The sequence below is a fragment of the Pavona decussata genome, unplaced genomic scaffold, assembly GCF_977016875.1.
Source record: "Pavona decussata unplaced genomic scaffold, jaPavDecu1.1 SCAFFOLD_156, whole genome shotgun sequence".
Classification (NCBI taxonomy): Eukaryota; Metazoa; Cnidaria; class Anthozoa; order Scleractinia; family Agariciidae; genus Pavona; species Pavona decussata.
In genome coordinates, this window is record NW_028145568.1 from 6,879,362 (window position 1) to 6,899,777 (window position 20,416).

General features: G+C 37.5%; 1 protein-coding gene and 1 long non-coding RNA gene across 6 annotated transcripts; one reads left to right on the forward strand and one right to left on the reverse strand.

Annotated features, from left to right (window-relative positions):
* Positions 1-1,407: 1,407 nt before the first annotated feature.
* LOC146465591 (uncharacterized) lies at positions 1,408-14,581 on the reverse strand. Its single transcript, XR_014868301.1, has 4 exons — positions 11,964-14,581; positions 8,244-8,489; positions 2,115-2,193; positions 1,408-1,622 (listed from the first exon to the last, which is right to left on the reverse strand). It is a non-coding gene; the product is annotated as an uncharacterized LOC146465591 (long non-coding RNA).
* LOC146465592 (uncharacterized) lies at positions 8,586-17,959 on the forward strand. 5 transcript variants are annotated; one of them, XR_014868300.1, is made up of 3 exons: positions 8,586-8,767; positions 11,805-11,864; positions 17,522-17,959. XR_014868300.1 is itself a non-coding variant. In XM_085128693.1 (3 exons), exons 1-3 carry the CDS (start codon positions 11,642-11,644, stop codon positions 17,792-17,794), a joined length of 396 nt encoding a protein of 131 aa, XP_084984819.1. In that variant the 5' UTR covers positions 11,623-11,641; the 3' UTR covers positions 17,795-17,959. The 5 variants fall into 5 exon arrangements, 2 of the variants coding, with proteins under 2 accessions (XP_084984819.1, XP_084984820.1); XR_014868299.1 differs by having other exon boundaries at positions 8,587-8,772; XR_014868298.1 differs by lacking the exon at positions 8,586-8,767 and adding an exon at positions 11,202-11,444.
* The last annotated feature ends 2,457 nt before the right edge of the window (positions 17,960-20,416 follow it).

The window sequence follows — 20,416 nt, forward strand, 5'->3', positions numbered from 1 at the left end:
GGAAAACTGCATTGGTGACATCAAGCGATGGATGCTCGCTGACATGCGCAATAACGACAAAACGGAGTTCATTATTATCGGCACCAGGCAGCAACTTAAGAAAGTCACCTTCAATACCCTCCGTGTCGGTGATACCTACGGTGACCTCACACAGTCAAGCCAAGAACTTGGGCAGCGCTGTTTTGACGAACAGATGAATTCGAATCTAAACACGCATGTAACTTAATGTTGTCAGACAGCGTTCTTTCACTTGTTTAACCGTCCGACGCATTAGGAAATTTCTCAATCATGAAACTGTCCAGATACTAGTTAATGCTTTTGTAGTGAGCCGTTTAAACTATTGCAACAACCTTCTTTAGGTCTACCAGCTACCCAGCTGAATAAACTTCAGCGAGTTCAGAACGCAGCTGCCAGACTTATGTAAAACTTCTCGCTTTGATCACATTACGCCTTTCCTTTTTGAGTTGCGTTGGCTTCCCATTAAGCAAAGGATTAACTTCAAGATCCTCATAAAATATCACATATAAAGCTCTGCACAGCCTAGCACCTGATTACATCACAGGACCTATTACTGTCAAACCTTTGTCTTGCTACAACGTAAGACGTAATGGCAAACGTTTCCTCCAGCGACCAACGATTTGAGGTCTTAAAAGACCTCAGCGATTTTAGACGACTACTCATTCGCATTGGCAGCACCGTCACGCTATGGAATGAGCTTCCCACGGAGATACCTCATGCCAACTCAATTTTAACGTTTAAAAAAGCGTTGTATTAGTCTTATTAGTTTATTAGCATTATGTAACAATGATTGCAAATTTAAGTAACGACCATTGTAAATTACTGTAATTTTTTCTTCAATTTGTATCATTGTTATGCGCGGGTGAGCATTTCCGTATGAAACCCGCGCACTACAAATTATTGAATTATGACAGTTTACTGCTTAAAATAAGTACAATTAGAAGGTTTGTTTAAAAGATTGTTACTTTTTTAACAACGGAACCAAGAGAACTATGGTATTCCGATGGAATTTATAACAATTTCTGGTCACTCCTAAACGAAACTTTCACGGAATGCGTCAATAAATGTATAGAAAAAGGTGAAATGTCATTTTCCTTAAAACAAGCAGTCATCACCCAGTTGCATGTCAGTTGCATGCCACTTCATCAATGGTTTGGAGCAGATAATGGGCTGTTAGGTGTGTGTTTCATCAAATCTTGTGGATCAATAAAGATTCTTATATTAACCGCTTGTCTGATTTGTCGACTACGACCACGCTAGACATGCACTTGGTACGCTCTGTAAATTAATAAATAATCTCTTCTCTTAATAGTCTACTTCCTGAGCCTGGCCATGGGTGTACACAGAGGCCTGGGGAGAGACAAAGTCTCCCCCATTCGTAACTTCAACGGCATGTTATATGACCTAGCTAGGAAGTACGTCATTGATCCTGCGCAGCTTCTATCTTGCAATAAGACTCGTTCTCCAAACCTTAGAAACCATACAAAGAGCATGATTAAACTTACACAATGGCTCCCTCTGCGAAGAGACACAACAGAAAGGGCGTGGCCATTTCTTTTCCGTGAACTTGAAAACCACAAACGGTCGTTATACACGTGCACCACCTGGGAATTTTGTTTTAACCAATCAGAATTGCTACCCACATCTGGGAAGTAATTTCGTCATTAGTACGGCATTTCTGCAGTTATTACTCGGACGTACGCTTTCGCGGAAAGACCCAGTAGAGTGGTGTCACCGCGAAACGACGTCTGTTTATTCAACTCACTTACAACTTGAATCAAAAATAATAAAAAACAATAAAAAAACCCATCAAACTGGTATCAAAATGTCACAGTAAAAACGATACACGAAAAACATGTGGCTGCCAAAATATCGTTGCCATGGAAACATAAAGTCACGTGAACAATCAACTTTTATACCAAATAATCCCCGGTTAAAGTCACAAAATTTAGTGGTTTACTTGATATTAAAAATTGTATGAATGTTCCAAGTCATCATTTGACATCTCATTTACCGTAACCTTGATAGATTTGAGTCCTTGACATGACCTGACAACTCAAGAATAATAAATAAATCAACGTCTTTGTTTATCTCACCTTTGATACATCTGGTAGGGGACTTTCCAAGAGGAGAAATTACAAATCCACTGTGTATCTTGAGTGTTGCAGATCTTTTCTGCAAGATTAATGCAGGCCTTGGGGTTAGCCATCGTACTAGCAAAATTCTTTCAGTAAATTACTGTTTGCTCCTCACTCGGTCTGCTCAAGCTAAACAGTCTTCTGTGTGTTTATAGTTTCATTTCGATTTAGGTTTAGTAAAATGCTAACAGTACCAATGCCATTCAAGTGAATTCACTCACTCGCATATCATTAGCCTATAATTGATTTTCTTTAGTCAGGACTGTCCAATTATCAAACACCCTTTTTAACATTGTGTATCATCGGTGTATCATCAGTACATCGATTATAATATATGTTTCATTGTAATTTTTTTATTGTTGTACTTAAAACTTGACTTGCATTTGTCAGAAAATTTTGAAAACAAGATGCTCAGAAATGTTATTTCAGGCCTATTCCTCGTTTTTTTTTTTTTTTCAAATAGTAAACAAGTGAAATGAATCACATTTAGAGATAACAACACCCAAGTCTTGCAAGAAAACACGTAACAAATTCGCTTGGGCTCGTGGACAAGATCGAAACATTCCGCCCGCTGCCATCCAACTCGAAATCTTAACTCGGATTTTGCGAGGGGGTTTCCAGTAAATGGTCTGTGGTTTTACACATCGTCCTCTTTGGGGTCTTTCAAGATGGAGGAGGGGAGCGTGGGCGAATCGGCAAGTGCAGTCAACCCACGTGATAATTCAGTTGAAGAAACCAATAAGACAAACTAGACACACAAAGGAAAAACCTATTCAGAACTATCAAATCCTACTCAGAATACCACATACTCTCTTTTTTTCCCAAGGACTGTTCGACAATGGAATGCTTTACCTGAATCTATATTTTTTAAGGCTTCAAAAAACGTAGATTTGTTTAGAACCCAAATTTCAAATATGTAGACATCTGCTGAGCACCCAGCCGATAATACTCATCATTGAGGGGTGGCCATATTGCAAAATAAATAAATAAATAAATAAATAAATAAATAAATAAATAAATAAATAAATAAATAAATAAATAAATGAATAAATGAATGAATGAATGAATGAATGAATGAATGAATGAATGAATGAATGAATGAATGAATGAATGAATAAATAAATAAATAACAATTTTCGTTTCAGTCCTCAGAATTTCCTATATTTTCCATTTAAGATCTCATCAGATCCACGAAACTTTCATCACCATAGACATTATGGTAGCGGCTTCCCAACTAGTCTTTCAGCGTTATTAAGGACAGTGCCTACTTTTGTTACTGCGAACATGTTCTGCGTATCTCGCGATGGTCCGAGAAAGTGGGGTTTCCAAACGTTGGTGCCTACTAAAACAGACATATTTTTGCTCGGTTTATAACTACGCAGGAAAAGCACATCTTGGTAAGGGTTATTGGGATCCGAAAAGAAAATTAGGGGTAACCATTCATTTTTCAGAGATAATTAAGCTAAACTTTGGGAAAAAATTCCATACATTGTTTTGTATTTTGCCTCTTTTTAGAATTCAGTGTTGCTTAATTATCTCTACAAAATGCGTGGTCATCCCCAATTTTCTTTTTGGATTCCACTAGCCCTTGCTAAGATCTGCTTTTCCTGCGTAGTCATAAACCGCGCAAAAATACTTCGATGTTAGTAGGCCTAGAAAGCCGTTCAGAATTGAAATAACTGAAGGAGCCTGGATCCTAGTTGGTTGCCATGGTAAAACAACATTTTTAAAAAAAGTAACTTTTGTTTTGTACCCTGAGAAGCTTCATTGATTCCTGGCTAAAACTGGCGGCTGAAACATGCTTCATTTTGTATTTCAGTCCAAGTTATAAAGCAGGGTGCACAATAATTTACCACAGCCGAAAATAAGATGCTTGCGCAAAACTAACTAGTCTGCTCCACAGGCATCTCTGGGCCAAAAAAAAAATGAGAAACGTTCTTCGTTACGGACTCTTTAACTTCAATCTTGTTACATCGGATTCACACAGCTTTCAAAGCCAAAAGTTTAATATATATGGGTTGAACAACATGTAGGAAAATGGAATCACATTCAGGTCAGGATCTGCATTGTCACAATGTATGTTCTTTGTTCGCGGCCGATTCGATTCGTCGAAATCCTATCGGTCGAAAATCCAATTTGAAAATCCAACTCGAAATCCTAACTCAGAAGTTAGTTTGTCTCTCAGATTGCATGACTTACAGAATTCCGCCCGCTCGCGCACTGAGGAAAAAAGATAGATGATGATCAGATTGTTTACAGTCATCGCGACAAACCCCTGTACTTATCATTTGCAGTGACGACCTTACCAATGTCATCATCCTTATTTTAATTGAGAGAGAAAAACGATGAATTTGCGCCAACGTGAGTAATCAACCGTGATTGTGCGTAAAATTTGTTACTTTTTTAGTACCCTGGTTATAAACAGGATATCTCTTGCTTTGGCTCGCTAAATTCAACGAACTGCGGTCAAAAAAATCTTGAAAAGCCCAAAATTAATTTTTTATTTTATTTTGTCTTATGTTTTATAATCATTTTCAGGTTAAAGAAGTGTACGCATGTGCCTACGTCCCTGAAATTTAAGAGTCACTTGAGTTGCTCGTGCACGGAGACTCGCTCGAACTACTTGCTCTCGGAAATTGGAGAATGAATCTTTTGTTGGCAGTTGATGGCCGTAGTATCCACATAAATTTCCGTAGAGGAACTGAAAGAATCTCGCTTATCCATCATAACAACAGGAAGTTGTCAATCTACTTTCAAGGTCCAAACTTTTATAATTCGCTAAATTCTGACATAACTAGTTCTCCCTCCTCCCCTTCTTTTAAAAGAAAGCTTAAAGAATTTCTTCTCTCTAGGTATTAACTTCTGTAAGGCTGTAATTCTTAATTAACTTATTTAATATGTATGTGTGCGTGTGTCTGTGCGTGTGTGCGGTCAAAGTTAATTACCATAAGTCCATATCGTAATTCTTATATAAGCCTCGTGGTTTCTTTCAGGTTTTCTCGCCATTTATTTTCTTACATCAATTTTCTTCATTTTTTTTATCTGTAAATGTTGTATATGGCAAAATAAATATTGTATTGTATTGTATTGTATTGTACTATACGCAATGAAAACGTCAGCGTGAATAATAACATTTCTTTTCCTTTCTTGACCTTGACAGCCGTTGACAGATTTGGCGGCTGGTCCATTTTGTTTCTCCGAAATTTGGAAAATCGGTCAGCCCCAGGCCTAAGGAAACCGGCGTTTGATTTTTTTTCTCTCTTTTTTGACTTTTGATAAAGCGCAAATGAGGGGTCGCATTAGAAAAGAGGTGTGTTGACAGATTTTAGTCCCTAAACAATTCTGCGCAAATTAAAATCGGGTGTAATGGGAGCTGGCTCTTAATACAGGTTTAAAGGTGTTAATTATATGTTAAGTGACTTTGCACACACTTCATAGCTCTCAATCTAAAAGCAGGAAGTAAAATAATCACCGGCAGTACAATGGCCATAAGGGTAAAGAGCGGGTAAAGAGTTTGACGGCTCTTAATTTATGAACTCATGAATTCAACGTGATAAAAGTGGAGACAAAAAGTCTCTTGCTTAAAGGTTTCGACTATAAGAACAAGAAATTTTACATAATGTTCTAGAAAATCCAAGGTGGAGTAAAACCAGACGAATTATGTTCAGATCAATTTTGCGGTTAAGAATAGACAGACGTTTTTACCCACGATACGACAATTTTTTTTTTTACAATAACAAGTCGTAAATTGATTACTATTCAAATACTTGTAGCTATATACCAATTGAAAGATCTGATAATAACGCCTTTTGGAGAAGGTCGACGTACAAGTCCTCTGGATCGATTAATGGCAAAATTCATTTCATTTAGCTGGGTTACCCTTTGCTTCTCACCTTAGTAAACGTCTTTTGTAGTAGCATAAAGATTCCCTCTTCCAGTTCAACATAAAAAAATTCAGATAGATTCAGAATTTTACAGTCAGTGACAAATTGACCTATTCTCGAAAAAAGAAATCTCCTAGTTCTTCCAACCGATGTCGAACCTATAACCTTTCGGATGCTCTACCACTGAGCTATAGCAGACTCGTGTCATGTCATAATAATGTAGTTGTTCGTCTTTATTCAAGTGATAAAATATGCATCAAAATTAACAAAATACTATAATACAGAAATTATACAGGACTGATCCAGGGTTTAACCAAGAAATAACAGACTAACACCTTGGTAAACGCGGAGCAATATTTCTGTGCTTGAAAATGAAACTGCTCAAAGGAAGACTGTGAATTTTAGAATTCTTGCCAAGTGTGGTCGATATAACAGGGGGTCGGATTAACGAGGTTGTAAAACTAAGGAAATGACTGAACTTTCAATTCGTTCGGGGCCCAAAAAAAATTCGTAATAACGAGGTGGTCGTAAGGCGGGGTTCCACTGTATTTGTTTTGTTTGCTGTCGTGTTAATCTTAGCCGTGTTCCTCACCCAATCATGACTTTCCTTGTTCTGAAAATTGTATTTGGTGACAGTTTGTTGAATAATGACACATTTATCCAGCAGTCTCGTAGGATGTCCGTTCGTTTCCTCAGGTCATATTTTAACTGTTGAATATTCCTCGAGTGATACGTTCTAGGTTTTGAACACTTGGGTAACTTTAATACCCTAAAAATATTGAAAATCTCGAGACGGAAAAGCATCTTGGTATTTTAACAGGGAAGGATATCAACGCATTTGTCGCCAGATAAAACAGCGCCCGACGCTCAGGCCAAAAAACTGCAAGTCAGTATGCTGCGCGTAGCTTTCAACGAAAATATTTCAAAGGTGACTAACTATGGTGAAATACTCAGTAACTTTTATTTGGTTGGATATTTCTCCTCCGAAATTAACTGGTATTCCTCGAAGGTCGCTACTCGCGTACGTTTAGTATTTGTTTGCTTATCGGAACAGATAATGCTCGCGGTGGGCAAATATCTGCCCATATTTTCGCCCAATCAAAGTTATCGTTGGTAAGAAAACAATTTTTCTAAAAAAGACTTGTTTTTCCAAAGTAATACCGTCTAAGGATAATCAACATATACTCCGCATATTTTTTTGGTTCCAAATGCGTCGATCTTGTGGCAGCAAAACGACTTTAGGAGCCGGACAGTACAATTATCCTTAGTATCTCAGGCGTTGAATCCGACATCCTGGCTGTTTGATAAAGCTACACGCCGAATCTCTATCGGCAAGATAAATCTACTTGATTCTCTTAGCCAATTTTACTATCTTTTACACGTACAGGAAGAAAAAGACGTCACGTTTCTCCTCGCTCTTCAAGTTATTACTTTTGATTCGTTTCAATAAAGCTAGACTTGTATATGGCACCAAGAATGGATTTTAGCAATGGCATTAAGTGAGTTTCTACCATGAATGACCTATTGTGTAACCTAGTTATGTTAGGCGAACGTTTTATTATAAACATTAATTAAAGAACGGAAAACTATATATGACGGTTTCGAGTTTTCATCACAAAACTGATATGTAAATCAAGTTTAATAAAGTTACTTTATTTATTTTACCAATGTTTCTGTGTTGAGAATCACGCATCGCCAGCGCAACAGGCCCAAAACAATTTTATAACAAGATCATTATTTTACATTTTGATCGAAATGATGTCTTATTTAAATTACCCAAGATATAATACAGGAAAGAATCCCCCCAGGCTATCGAATCTTCTAAATGAACCGGGGGATGAAGGACAACAACGACAGGGAAGTGATATTGCCTTCATTCATGCGCAAAATAAACGACCAAGTTGAAGAAACACTGAAAATGCAAGGCTAGATTGACAAAGTCCCAAACCAGAGTGGGTGTAGCATGGACATGTTAAATATCGTGTGGTGGGTTAAAAGCATAAAACAATATCGTGTCTGTTTTTATTGAGTGCTAAAGCTCTGGTTTCCCAGAAACAGTGAGTGATTCCAAAAATCTTAACCCAATAGCCTTTAAGACATTTCCTTTGTTTTTTAGATTAGAGCCTTACATATTTTATTTGTTCTACAAAGCACATTCGGAGTCCAGTTTAATACAAGTTCTCAAGTATAAACGTTTACTAACCTCTAAGTATTTTAAAACTTCATTCTATTTCAGCCAAACAATTTGTCCTGACAAACTCAAGGTTATAAATTCCGTGAATAAACTAAATGGGAAAAACATTCTTGTTAGCACCTTTGGAAATGATTTAATGAAGCAACCGCAAACGCAAAAAGAAAAAAGAAAAAAAAATGGATACAGTCCTTTTCTAAGCCTTCCTTTGTTTCGCCGGTCTTTCAGTTTAATTTTTTCTCTTTCGTTGTATAACGTCTGACAAAAAATACAGAAATAAATGTATTGTTCAGTATTAGCATGGCGCTGACGAAGCAGCTGGTGTTATTTAATAACGTAATCCTACACGCGTGAAAAATTGTGGGAAATTCAATCAAAAGAAGTAGATGAGTGAGCGACATCTACGTTTCCGTCAATATGTTTTGAAAGCTAAGTGAGAGAAATCGTAAAACGGTGAAGACCTAACGTCATCAGCAACCCGATCAACTCGTTTTCTTTAACCTCATCTGAACGCACAGGAAAAAAAAAAGGCAACGGTAAAGTAAGAACATTTACCATATTAATATTTTTTAGTCATTGAATATTAGGAGCCGTGTTTGGTGTTTGGTGTGTATGCTTAAAGATGTATTGCTACCAAAGTGCGTATTTTTTGCTTGGAAACAATTATCCTACGCTATCTACCCTCAAACGTTTTAATCTCAAGAGAAAAACAAGGTGCTCTAAAATGTTTGTCACAGAAAGGGAAAATATTCGTAGCTCGTAGATAAGACATTAAAGTTCTTAGAGGTCGTCACATGAAAGTCTTTGTTTCGAGATTAAAATATTTCATATTTCAAACCACGACATGTATATTGATCGTTTCTTTTTATGCTAAACGGAATAGCTGTGTTTGCTTTCCGAATTCATTTCCGTTTTACTGTTAGCTTCTCTTTATAGTTTTATATTTTCTTCTGCAAAAAATTCATTGTTTCATTTCCTTAAGATAAACGTCTTATCTACGAATATATTGTTCCAAGCGTTTCTTCTATTTATTATTTTTCTTTTCAAATTATTTTCATCATTGACGGTGTTCCGGTTTCAATACTTTCGTGCCTCTGTAGCTTACGGTCAACTTCAGCTTATCAACTTTGAACGTCATTTGAAATCAATGACGCTCGATCTCCATTTTCTTCATTTATATTTGAATATTTTCATTTCATGTAACACATATTCACCTGTGCTACTTGCCAAACGTGCTTCCATTATCACTCGCTTTTCGTTTTTTTTTTTTTTTAAATCGGCTACTGCCTTTTAGCGCAATCAACTAAAATTCCGGCTTTATGGAGTATTTGTATATAAAACATTTAATTATAAAGCACACCGCATTAGAGGAAAGAGCACTTTGCAATAAACGTAATATCAAGTCCAATGTCAAGCATTTGAATCCTTTAGCACTAAAGCCGAAGTCGCCCGAGACGCTGGATTAGAAAATTAGGAGACCTTGATATAAAAAAAAGAACTCCCAGAAAAAAATAACAAAAATGAAATGACTTTTTTGTTCCATGTTCGTTTTATGCTAGACAAAGTTTGATCGAGTTTATTACCTGCGAAAGTTCAGGTGCTATGCCTTCCTCTTTAGTTACATGCGGACATCTTATCCGTCCGCCTTCGCATTCATGAAAAGTCGTTAGTACTATTGTGCAGCCGGATACGAACACTGAATTATTTTAACGTAGAAATTTCTCGCTGAGTGGCAACGTTACAAAACGGGAACAAAGCATTTCTCCGGTATTTCAATTTAACTGAGCTGGCACTTCTCGCCTGAATTTAGCTTTGCATACAATGTAATGTCGATATCTTTTAATGATTAAGAAGTTACTTCGTCCCGTAAAAATGCCTCGTCTTTTTTGAACAGCTGCCCGTTTTCTCAGCCGTCATAATGGTAACGTGTGATTAAGCTCTTCCCTTCCCAAAGAAAATCTAGATGTGGTTTCATTTCTCGTAACTGAAAATTAAGCTATCATCGGTGTGAAGTTTTAACTTGTTTGACAAACAGAAAATGTTCTCAGGTTAATCGTTATCATGCCATTCTCGACGTATGTCGAGAACTGCTTTGTCTCTTTGAATAAGGGTCTTTATAATATCAAGATGAGTGGGAAAAGATCAGACTAAACTGCAAGGCGTCCGTGTGGATAATTGCCTGCTTCGTTCGGCTTTGCCGCGGTACTGTTTTAGCAGCTTCAATTCCCCGGTATTTTGCCGCCTACGAATTTCCTCGATTCGTGTGGGCCTGTGAGATTTATGTTTTGTTTACAGTTTGTCTTAACGTTCCCATTTTAGATGAAATAAATCAATTCAACAGTCATCTATTTCATTTAAATTGGGTCATTTTTCATTTTAGTAGCCTATGACACTTAGCCAATACCTTGGACTATGAAAAAGACTTTGCGCTCCGGGCTATTCGAGCCGAAAAACCTCCAGTCGATTTTACCTCTAAATGAAGGATGCATGTTAATTTCTTATTTAAAAAATAGAAAGCGTCTAAGACGACTGTGATAAGACCAATGAACTATGAAAGCGTTTTATGTTCTGTGGCCAATAAGAAAAGGAGATTAAATCAACCACGATGTAGCCTCATTTCCGCCCAAAGACATTTCAGAAAACGCATCCAAAAGCTTCAGAACTGAAAGTAGTTCTCGGCCATTTACACAAAATTAGGGCCACTCTAAGCTGGCTGCAATTAACGGTTAAAAAAATTTTCCACTTTTTCATGACGAAGACGTCGGATAGTTTTACATGTAAATAAGCTAAGCTTCACGCTCTCTGTTTCCCGATACCCAGTCGGCGCCAATTTTGTTTTTTTAGTCAGTAAATTTTCATTTCAACAGACAAGTGGTCTGTAGTTTCGAGCCTTTCACGCACGTTCGGGCAGCAATTAAGTTATCGCGACTAGCTCTGTTTCCTTTGTCGCTTCGTCAAATCAACATCATCTGCCAACAGGTGGATCTGGCTTAGAATTCAGGAACTGTTTAGCATTCATGGAACTGAGAATAATAAATTCACAGTAGAAACATAAATACAACGGATGTTGGTCTTGGGTGCAAATGGTTCCGTTGTTGACAGTTCTCGAGCTTCCATTAAAAGTCAGCATACAAGTTACAAGCCCAAAAGACGCGTTGAGCCAATTTGAAAGAATACGTATACCAGGCAAGACTATCAGCCACCGCATATTAGGTAATCTAATTTTCGTTTTCACTCCCACAAGTTCCATTTTGTTTTATCATACAGTTTCGTGTTATTAGCCATTGAATCAAACAGCTTGATACTATTGAAAAGAATATATTATTTCCCATTTACACTGAACAATTAAGTGCGTTGCGTATTTCCCAATTCCTCCTATCACGAGGGTGTTTTCGTGGGTAACCTACTTAATGTCTAAGGAATTCTTTTGGGGACACAATAGCTTCGATAGCGGATGTTCCACAACCCTCCAGGTACAAATACTGAGGTGCTGGGTAGACACTATCAGTCTGCCTTCAGAGCTTGTAGTGGAGGATTGCTATTCACCCCGTTATTTTCTCTTGTTTTTCACAGAAAACGTATCTGACGTTACACAAGTCGCAGCATCTGGATAACAAACGCAACTGGAAAAAGGTATGTGTTCTTATGTGATTATAATTCGCATGTCTCTTGTCGGCGCTTCACATTTTTTGGGCAAAGAATTAATCAGCTGCAAACTGTCTATATAAATACCTTGCTGTTTTAGTTCTTCTTGAGTTACAGAGAATGTAAAACGGCGGCAGATTCATAGATATACCAGTAAAGTTTCGTGCCATCTATCGATTTCTAGCTTCAGGCCAGGCTTTCTGGAGTGATAACTGTATGTAAATTAATGGGTATAATCTGTGAAAACGGTTTACTGTGCATTAACAACAAACTCGTGAATTTATGCATGTTCTCAACATTACCTATATAATATAAAAAGCAAGTTGGTCATGTTATCAAACAAACATGACATGAAAACATATTTTTTTATCCCTTTCTATCCCAAAGCCAAAATAACTTTGAGTGAGCGGATAAACTATTCAATATCCAAAGAAAAGCTTTTGAACGACTTTATCATGTGCCCCGTGGTAATGTTTATTTTTTGTTTTATTTTTTTGTATTTATTCATGCTTTGGCCTTCGTCGCCTTTTCACAAAACTACTTAGCACCGCGCTTTGCTTCCGCTTTCAAATTAAAGCAACACAAAAATTAATTCGCTAAAAAGTACGTGCGGTTTAATTTACAGGGAGCCATTTAATCAGTAATATCGTAAGCTTACGCTTTAAAAATGAAATAAAGCGCAAATATATGTTCCCTCTTGCTGCGAAATCGGAAACGAGGTGTCGAATTTGTGTCCTCCTTCCTTCGTCGTCACAAATTACATTCTTGTTGGTTGAGCAATTCGCGCCATCGCGTTTTGTAGCCAGGGAACACTTGGTCAATGACTTGACATTCTCTGAAAGACTTTTCATTATAAAATGTTAGCTTTATTCTGTTCTTCTTATGCAATTATCAAAAAGACTAATCAGCTCTTGCGTGCTATCAACAGCAAATTTCCACATTTCTCGAAGACGAACTTTAATTTACTAAATTTGAAAGGAATATTTTCCGCGTTTCTGAAGTATAGAAACTCTGGCAAACCAGGTATACCGTGGAAGCAGATTTACTAGCTGTCTTACTAAACTTTTACGGACGCTTCTACGCCCACTCAACATCGTAAAGATGAGGGACAAAGTATTTATTATGCCTTAAGGCCTTGCACAACGCCTACGTGCTTTAATTTAAACAGCTTCTGTTTCCATTTAGGAAAAAGTTAGCAATTTTCACATCATTGTTACTAGTGTGCCAGATAATATGTTTACCATAACAACGGCCAAACGTAAAAAAATAGGAGGAGACTCTGAAGGGTAAGGTTTTCACTTTGACAGCTTATAGATGATAAGTTTTTTGTCAGACTGTGAATTTACAAAACCCTAATACGCGTTGTGACTTCTTAACTTAATTTAATCTCGCGAATGTGTGCTTCCTTTTGTTTTTGTTTCTTTTGTTTGTTCTTGTTTTGTATTACTATATTGTATGTAAAGGTTTGTATTATACTGTAAGAAATGAAATGTTAAAAAAACACGCCCAAGTAGTGTAAGTATCACAGTGTCTATAATGTAGGAGTCATGCTGTAAGTAATATTTGTATTATATTGTGAGTAGTGTTAGGTTTTTTATTGTAATTAGTGCCAGTATGTGTACCTTTATAAAAAGTGAATTTACTAAACCGTTTTATTATAAGTTTCAAGTTTTTAAAGTGAAATATGCCAGTATTCAAACAGTAACATATACACACAGTGCCGATCAGTTTTAACACGATGCTTCATTTTTAAAAACTTGAAACTTTTTTGGTGAATGAAACTCACAAAAAAAACTTATCATATTTGACCTTAGTTTCATAGACTTTTCTAAATTTTTATGTTTGACTGCCGTTAAATATTTATCAGTCTCTTTAAAATCACAAAATAACGTACATAACTTAGACAGACAACACTAAATGCAATACATACTTACTTGCATATTCCATCGAGGGAATTTTGAGCGTTTTTATTTTTGCGGCAAAGGCTTATTATTACGCTTTGCGTCTTAAAACTGTTGGCTTTGATCATAAAAGCTCCTTGAACCACTGAGCCAACAGCTTAGATCAATAAACCACAACAGTCCTTGGATTTATATTCGGAAGGCTTTAATTATCGGAAGGATTTTAAGACTAGAGATTTGGGGGATTATACTTTTTTCTTTGCGAGGGGACGGAGGCTTAAATGCTAAAGTTTAGGTCACTTTTATTGATGAAACAGAATTTCGCTTCTCGTTTGTAAGGTCAATTTTTCTCGAGTAAACGGTTGGCTATAAATGACCGAACCATTTGATTTTAATTTCGTGCGAGTATGAAGAATAACTATGGTGACAAATTTTGAAAATTATTTTGATGTAAAGACTAGACAGGGAAAGCTCTCGTGAATCTACAACTTTTCGGCGGACGGCTGTGAAATTTCCTTATGGGAATGGTCTACCTAGCCTGTGTCTACCAAGCGAAACCAAAATAGTGGAACCCCGCTCTACGGACACCCACTTAATACGGACACCCGCATATTACGGACAGTTTCGTTTGTCCCAACGAAAAGCTCTGCATTGAAGTCATCACGCAATTCCTCCAGAAAACAAAAATATGCAGACTGACAAAAGTTCATCTCGTATTTGTTTGGCAAATATACACTTTTTGCAAAGTGAATCAACATCTCACAATTTGGATTTTTCACTGCGCATTTTGCTCGTCTTACCAAGTGAACTCTGTGAATTTTCACTGAATTTGAACAGGGAGTATATCCATTCAAGTGTAATTTACGTTCATTAGTTTTTGTTTTAATTTGTCGTCTTATGTTTTCTAGAAAATTTATGCCTACTCCGTGAACGTTATTTCGAAACCACGCTATCTCGAACAATTTTTTATTTTCCTTAGACCTTCGAGCTAAAGGCGAAAATGCTACCGCTTTTGTCCAAATGAGGCCCGCTAACGTCGTTCTTTGTCGAAGAGTGAACGAAACAAACCCTAGGCATTTGAGATTTGAAACGAATTTAAAGTCAAGTTAAGCCCACTATCTCCATCACGTTCAGTTCTTGTTTTGTCTGATTTAGCACGACAGCATTTTCATTTATTCTCTTTCGAAGTCCAGTAGGTCGACAACAAACTTCCAGAATGTATATAAATAAGACTTTTGAAAAATATTTTACTGATTATCGTGGATAAATCGAGCATCGAAGTAAAAAGGCCTTTCCCAGTTGCTGTGAACCTCGTTATGAAAGCGAGATTAAGTGTATATGATAGAGGGAGCCCATCACTTAAAATCCCTGTGGTCTCTCATGGGCTTCCTCGCCGCTTTTATTTTATCATTATTACACTTGTAATTTCATTTATAGTGGCAAATAAACTTGAAACATTCAAGAGCAACGCTTTTATTATGAAAACTTGTTTTGATTCACATGCAAACAAACTAATTCTCATATGAAGCCTTGCACTTAGCCTCGCTTTCATAATGACTTTCAAAGCAACTCGAAAATGGCCTATTGCATCACCATGCAGACGACGATATGCATGATTTATCATAATCACGGCCTCTTATAAAAGCTAAGTGAAGAGCCTTCGCCAAACCGAGGCCAATGTATACAGCTACTTCGACAAAGGTTGTCCAAAAAAGTGTAAAGGCGTGCGCGACAATGCCGAAAGATAGTCTGGGAAATACCCAATAAATTTCAATCAAAGCTCAGAATCCATATTGCCCGCCATCTCAAGTCTTCGCTGTACTGTCAAGGCATTATGGATTCTGAGCTTTGATTGAAATTTATTGGGTATTTCCCAGACTACCTTTCAGCATTATCGCGTACGCCTTTACACTTTTTTTGGACAACCTTTGTCGAAACAGCTGTATACTAGTCCCCCGCCACAATATTCCCTGCGAAAAAACGAAAGGGAAGCTCAGTAATCTGGTGTCCATTACAAAGAAAGGTTAGATATCTTACCGACACGATTGAGTTGAGTTCTTCCTGCGTCAAATGCAATTCAGATCAGTCCAATGACTGATAATCTGATTGGCTGATCAAGGGCTTTCATATACCCTGAGGGCACGCATGGGCAAAATCCGAAATGGAAAATGAAAACTAAAAACAAGCACTTTTACGGGCATTCTTAAAGGTTGGCCACTGGATTATGATTGAACCATAACGTGGTTGGTTCTCACAATTTGGATGTCTACATTAACGCCTGCAAAAGCACGAAATTTAAACTCAGTCGAATTATTTGTTATGAGCTAACTATACATCTTACAGCTACTAAGTAAAAAACTATTTATTCATTTATTTATAGCAGGGAATTTTTAGTCGTATTACCAAATATTTTGCGGCTAAGCCTAAACATTTAGGAGCAAAAGTAAAATTCAAATCGGTTGGTGCCGAAAGCTCATATAGGAGCTTAGTCACCTTTAAATCACTTTAAAAGCGCTTTTACTTTGATTTTATATTCTGCTCGCTGATTGGTTGGCAAACCTTGCGCCACTTTCTTAAGCAATGTATGAGAAACAAACCCAAAGCCAATCCTGGCTTGCTTGTACGCTGTTTCCTACTCCTGGTACTGGTTCCATGTAATTGTTTCGAATTCTTATTGGACCATCGTGCTGTTTAAGTGTGTTGTGATTGGCCAGAGTAAATTAGTATATGGTTTTATTACACCAATTTTGAAATCACTAGTGATCCTTGCAATCTGATTGGCTCTCAACAATGCGATTTATGCCCAAATTGACCATTTTTTGCTCTAAATCGCATCCTTTCTTTAGCCCATCAAAATGGAAATTAGGTAACAACAATAGAATATTAATATTGACAGTGTTACTCTGATTTCAAAATAGGTGTTATAAAGTGGAATTGAACTTTGTGTCGTGCAATTTTGATCTGAAATCATACTTGTGATTTCAAATCAAACTCGCGCTGCGCGCTCGTTCGATTTTGAAATCACGCGTATGATTTCAGACCAAATTGCACTCCACTCAGTTCAATTACCATTATTTATCAACAGAGTTGATAAGGTAACTGGGCCACCATAAAGAGATTCGAGTGCTGACGTTTCGAGCGTTAGCGCTCGAATCTTTTTACAGTGTAGATAAAACCAAACATTCGTTCCACTCCCACGTTCGCGGCACCAAAGTTTCTTTAGAAATCAACCCATTTATAATTAGTATATGGTTCTGGTGTTACGACACTCGATTGTAAACCGGTCAACAGTGAACCCAATTCTTACAGCGTACTTTAGTCGTGCTGAATTAAATTAAGTGCTGGAAAAAAAGCTGCAAAAATTGTAGCAATAGAGCCCTGTAACCAAACCAGCAAAACATAAAGCACCTCATATCTGTAACTTGAAATAGCGTTGTTATTTACTTGTTGTTATAATTAACAACGATTTAAAGAATAGTAAATTCTTGTCACAAAGTCTGAGAAATTAGAGCAAAACGTTGCTCTCGACCGTAGGTCACAGCCTTCATCAGCAAGGTGAGCTCCGCGTTGTCACGTGATTGCATGTTGTCTAGTCTCGTGACAACAAGTGGTTAAAAATGGCGGCAAGATTTATTTGTACCACTAATAATCCTAGCTTTCATAAACCAAGTTTGAAACACTCTTTGTAAATAAAAAAAGTTTTCGCAACGATTTTCAATGCAGCTTTTCTTGTTTCTATTTCAGATGTCACTGAAACTAGCAAGTATAGCAGCCATGGCGTTGGTAATCTGTGCACTTCTGCCACTAGTTACCGCCTACCGGAAACAATGGAAACGTCAGACTGATTGTTTCACCTGCTGCCAAACATGTCTTGAGGGCTGTATGTACACTGACGCGAAATTTACTAACGCGGACACTTTTAATACCAAATGCTTAGTACCCCTTGGAACGTGTCAAAATGATTGCTCTGATCCGCAAGCTCTGTGCAACAGTACGTGCCGGCAGTGGCAACAATAAGAGAGCAACGAGAGACAACTTGAAAAACTTTATGGATGTAAATGACTATTAGCTTAAAAAAGAATAGAGTTCGACGAATAGCTTTGACAGTATTTAATGAATTATGGCTGTATTATTATAACAAGTACGGAGACAAAAAAGAGGAATAAAGTAATACGACAGACAGGAAGTTGACATTTCTTCAGACCGTGGTCTTGCTAATGTACAGGTCTTGCTGTACATGATCTTGACTTCTCAAACTCATTAATAATTCAAAAGCCAAGGACAAAGGAAATCATGCACCGTGACGTGTTTGGATATCTGATGAAAACTCCTCATTTTTGCATCCTTAATTTCTCCTTCAAAATCAGTTTGTTTGAGAAGTTATATCAAACACTCGTCACAGTGTTTCATGTAATATGTCAAAAACGAGGGCGAGTGCTTTATCACGGGTTCCAAATACTGAGAAACAGATGAAAGCACGAGGCCGCAGGCCGAGTGCTTTCATCTGTTCCGAGGTATTTGGAACCCGTGATAAAGCACGAAGCCCGAGTTTTTGACATGTCTTCTCAAATGAAACAATAAGAAATTAATCTCATTAAAATGCAAATGTTTGATCTCAGATGAAAAACATGTTTCATCTCAGATGAAAACCTGGTGGTGTTTCATCTGGTGTTTCATTGGGGTATCAAGATTCATCCACCTGACCGAAATGGAGGTCATTTATTGGCTTTTGACTGCATGAATTATTAATGAGTTTGAGAACACAATATCAAAAACCTCGAAGTTCGTCAAAAATACTCCGCTACGCGTCGTATTTTCAACTCTCTTCTCGGTGTTTGATATGTGATAAAACACTGTATCTCGTGTTTGATATATTACATGAAGAATTCATTTAGATTCATTGCCGAACGCACATTTACACGGAAATATTTGTTCGTCTTTTATACGTAGTTTGTTTGTTTCATGGGAGGTTTGGATGGCTAAATTCTGCTAAAACACTAGCGTAGAAAAGTCACAAATAACGCTTGCATATGGTAAGCGATCCGCGGCTACACGTTCCAACATTGATGTACAACATTCATTTATAGGTTGATTGCACGTTATACGTCATGGCGGCCATGTTGGTGGTTAGGAACAATAAGATTTTTCTCCTCTGGGAGTTAACTCCTATTTTTATGCAAACTGTGAGAGCAAATTTTCTTTTGTTTTGGCACCAACATGGCGGCAATGCAATCAACCTATAACAATGCTGGATACGGGGCTCAACGGGGCTCTTATTGTTTTAATTAAACGTGTTTGTTCTCTGTCAAGATTTTCACAAATCAATGCTAAAATTAGAAAAATGTGTGCAAGAACAACTTGTCAGAGTTTATGCCAACGATACAGTCACTGTGTTGCGAGGCTATTTTTAAAAGCTAAGAATCAACTTTTCTTAAACGAAGTGACATGGGACGAGATTACCTCTTTTACGTTGAACTTTGCTTATTTATCGCCTGCGTTTTCATTTTCTTTCTCTCTCCCTTTTTCTTCTTTCCACGTTTGTCGATATATTCAACCAGCACATGAATTTATATCTTTCTTCAAAATTTCCATTGCTTTTCTAAAAACCAGTCGGTCATGCAACTTCCCGCTGAAAGAAACGCGAGTTGCAGCACAAGGTTTTGTTGAGCGTCTCATTTCACATTGACTTACATGGAAGAGCGAACGGAGGTACGGACAGACACTGTGACGACATAAACCAAAACCAAACTTTCTGGTATTGACGGGTTACCAAATTTTGTTACCCATGGTGCGCCGCACGCGCCTCTGCTATCAATGAAAAAGTCATTTAAACCATCTCCGTCTTCTGCGTTGTCCGTTGTCTGTCGCCATTTTGAATTTTTATTGTTATAACATTTATTTATGTAGGAGTGTTTTGTTTGTTTGTTTTTCCAGTATACACTTCAGTCAGAGTGAAAACTTAAAATTCTAAGATCGCCGGGTTTTAGAAAAGGCTGTTTTCAGGAAGCTAATTTAGAAGACTATATTTAGCGTACATCATGCAAATTTTGGCAGGGAGAAAAAACGTCTTCACAGTTTCCGGAATAGCACAGTAAGTGATTTCTTCTCGTGGAGAACTGTCGGTGTTACGTGACAGTGTCCCGGCTTCGTTGAAACGCTTTCAAGTCCCAGGCGCACCTTCCACTCAGACGGCGGGAGCCCGGAAATAAGGGAAGTCTGCACGGAAGTCCAAGAATTGCCCGCTGCCCGCGTCCAAAATTCGGACGCAAAGGGCTGATTAGTGAATTATTCATACGTCACCGTTTTTTTTTTTTTGCCAATTTCCAGTAGAGAAAAACCCAAATGGCGGAAAGCAGACAACGTGTTCTTCTTGAGGCTTGTGAATATTTGACAAGTTATTTGAAAGTTAGCTTAGAATCGAAGTCCGAACAACAGAACGCGATTCACTCTTTTCTTGGAGGAAATGATGAGCAGATCTCTCTGGAGTGGAGACCGAAGTTGGCAGCGATCTTTTCCGACCTCGGGAAATCGACCTCTGTGACCTCGAACTCCAGTTCATAGTTTTAGTTCATCGCGGAAATTTACCGTAAAAACTTTGGATTTACGACATGTATCGTGTCCACAATGAATGAAAATACT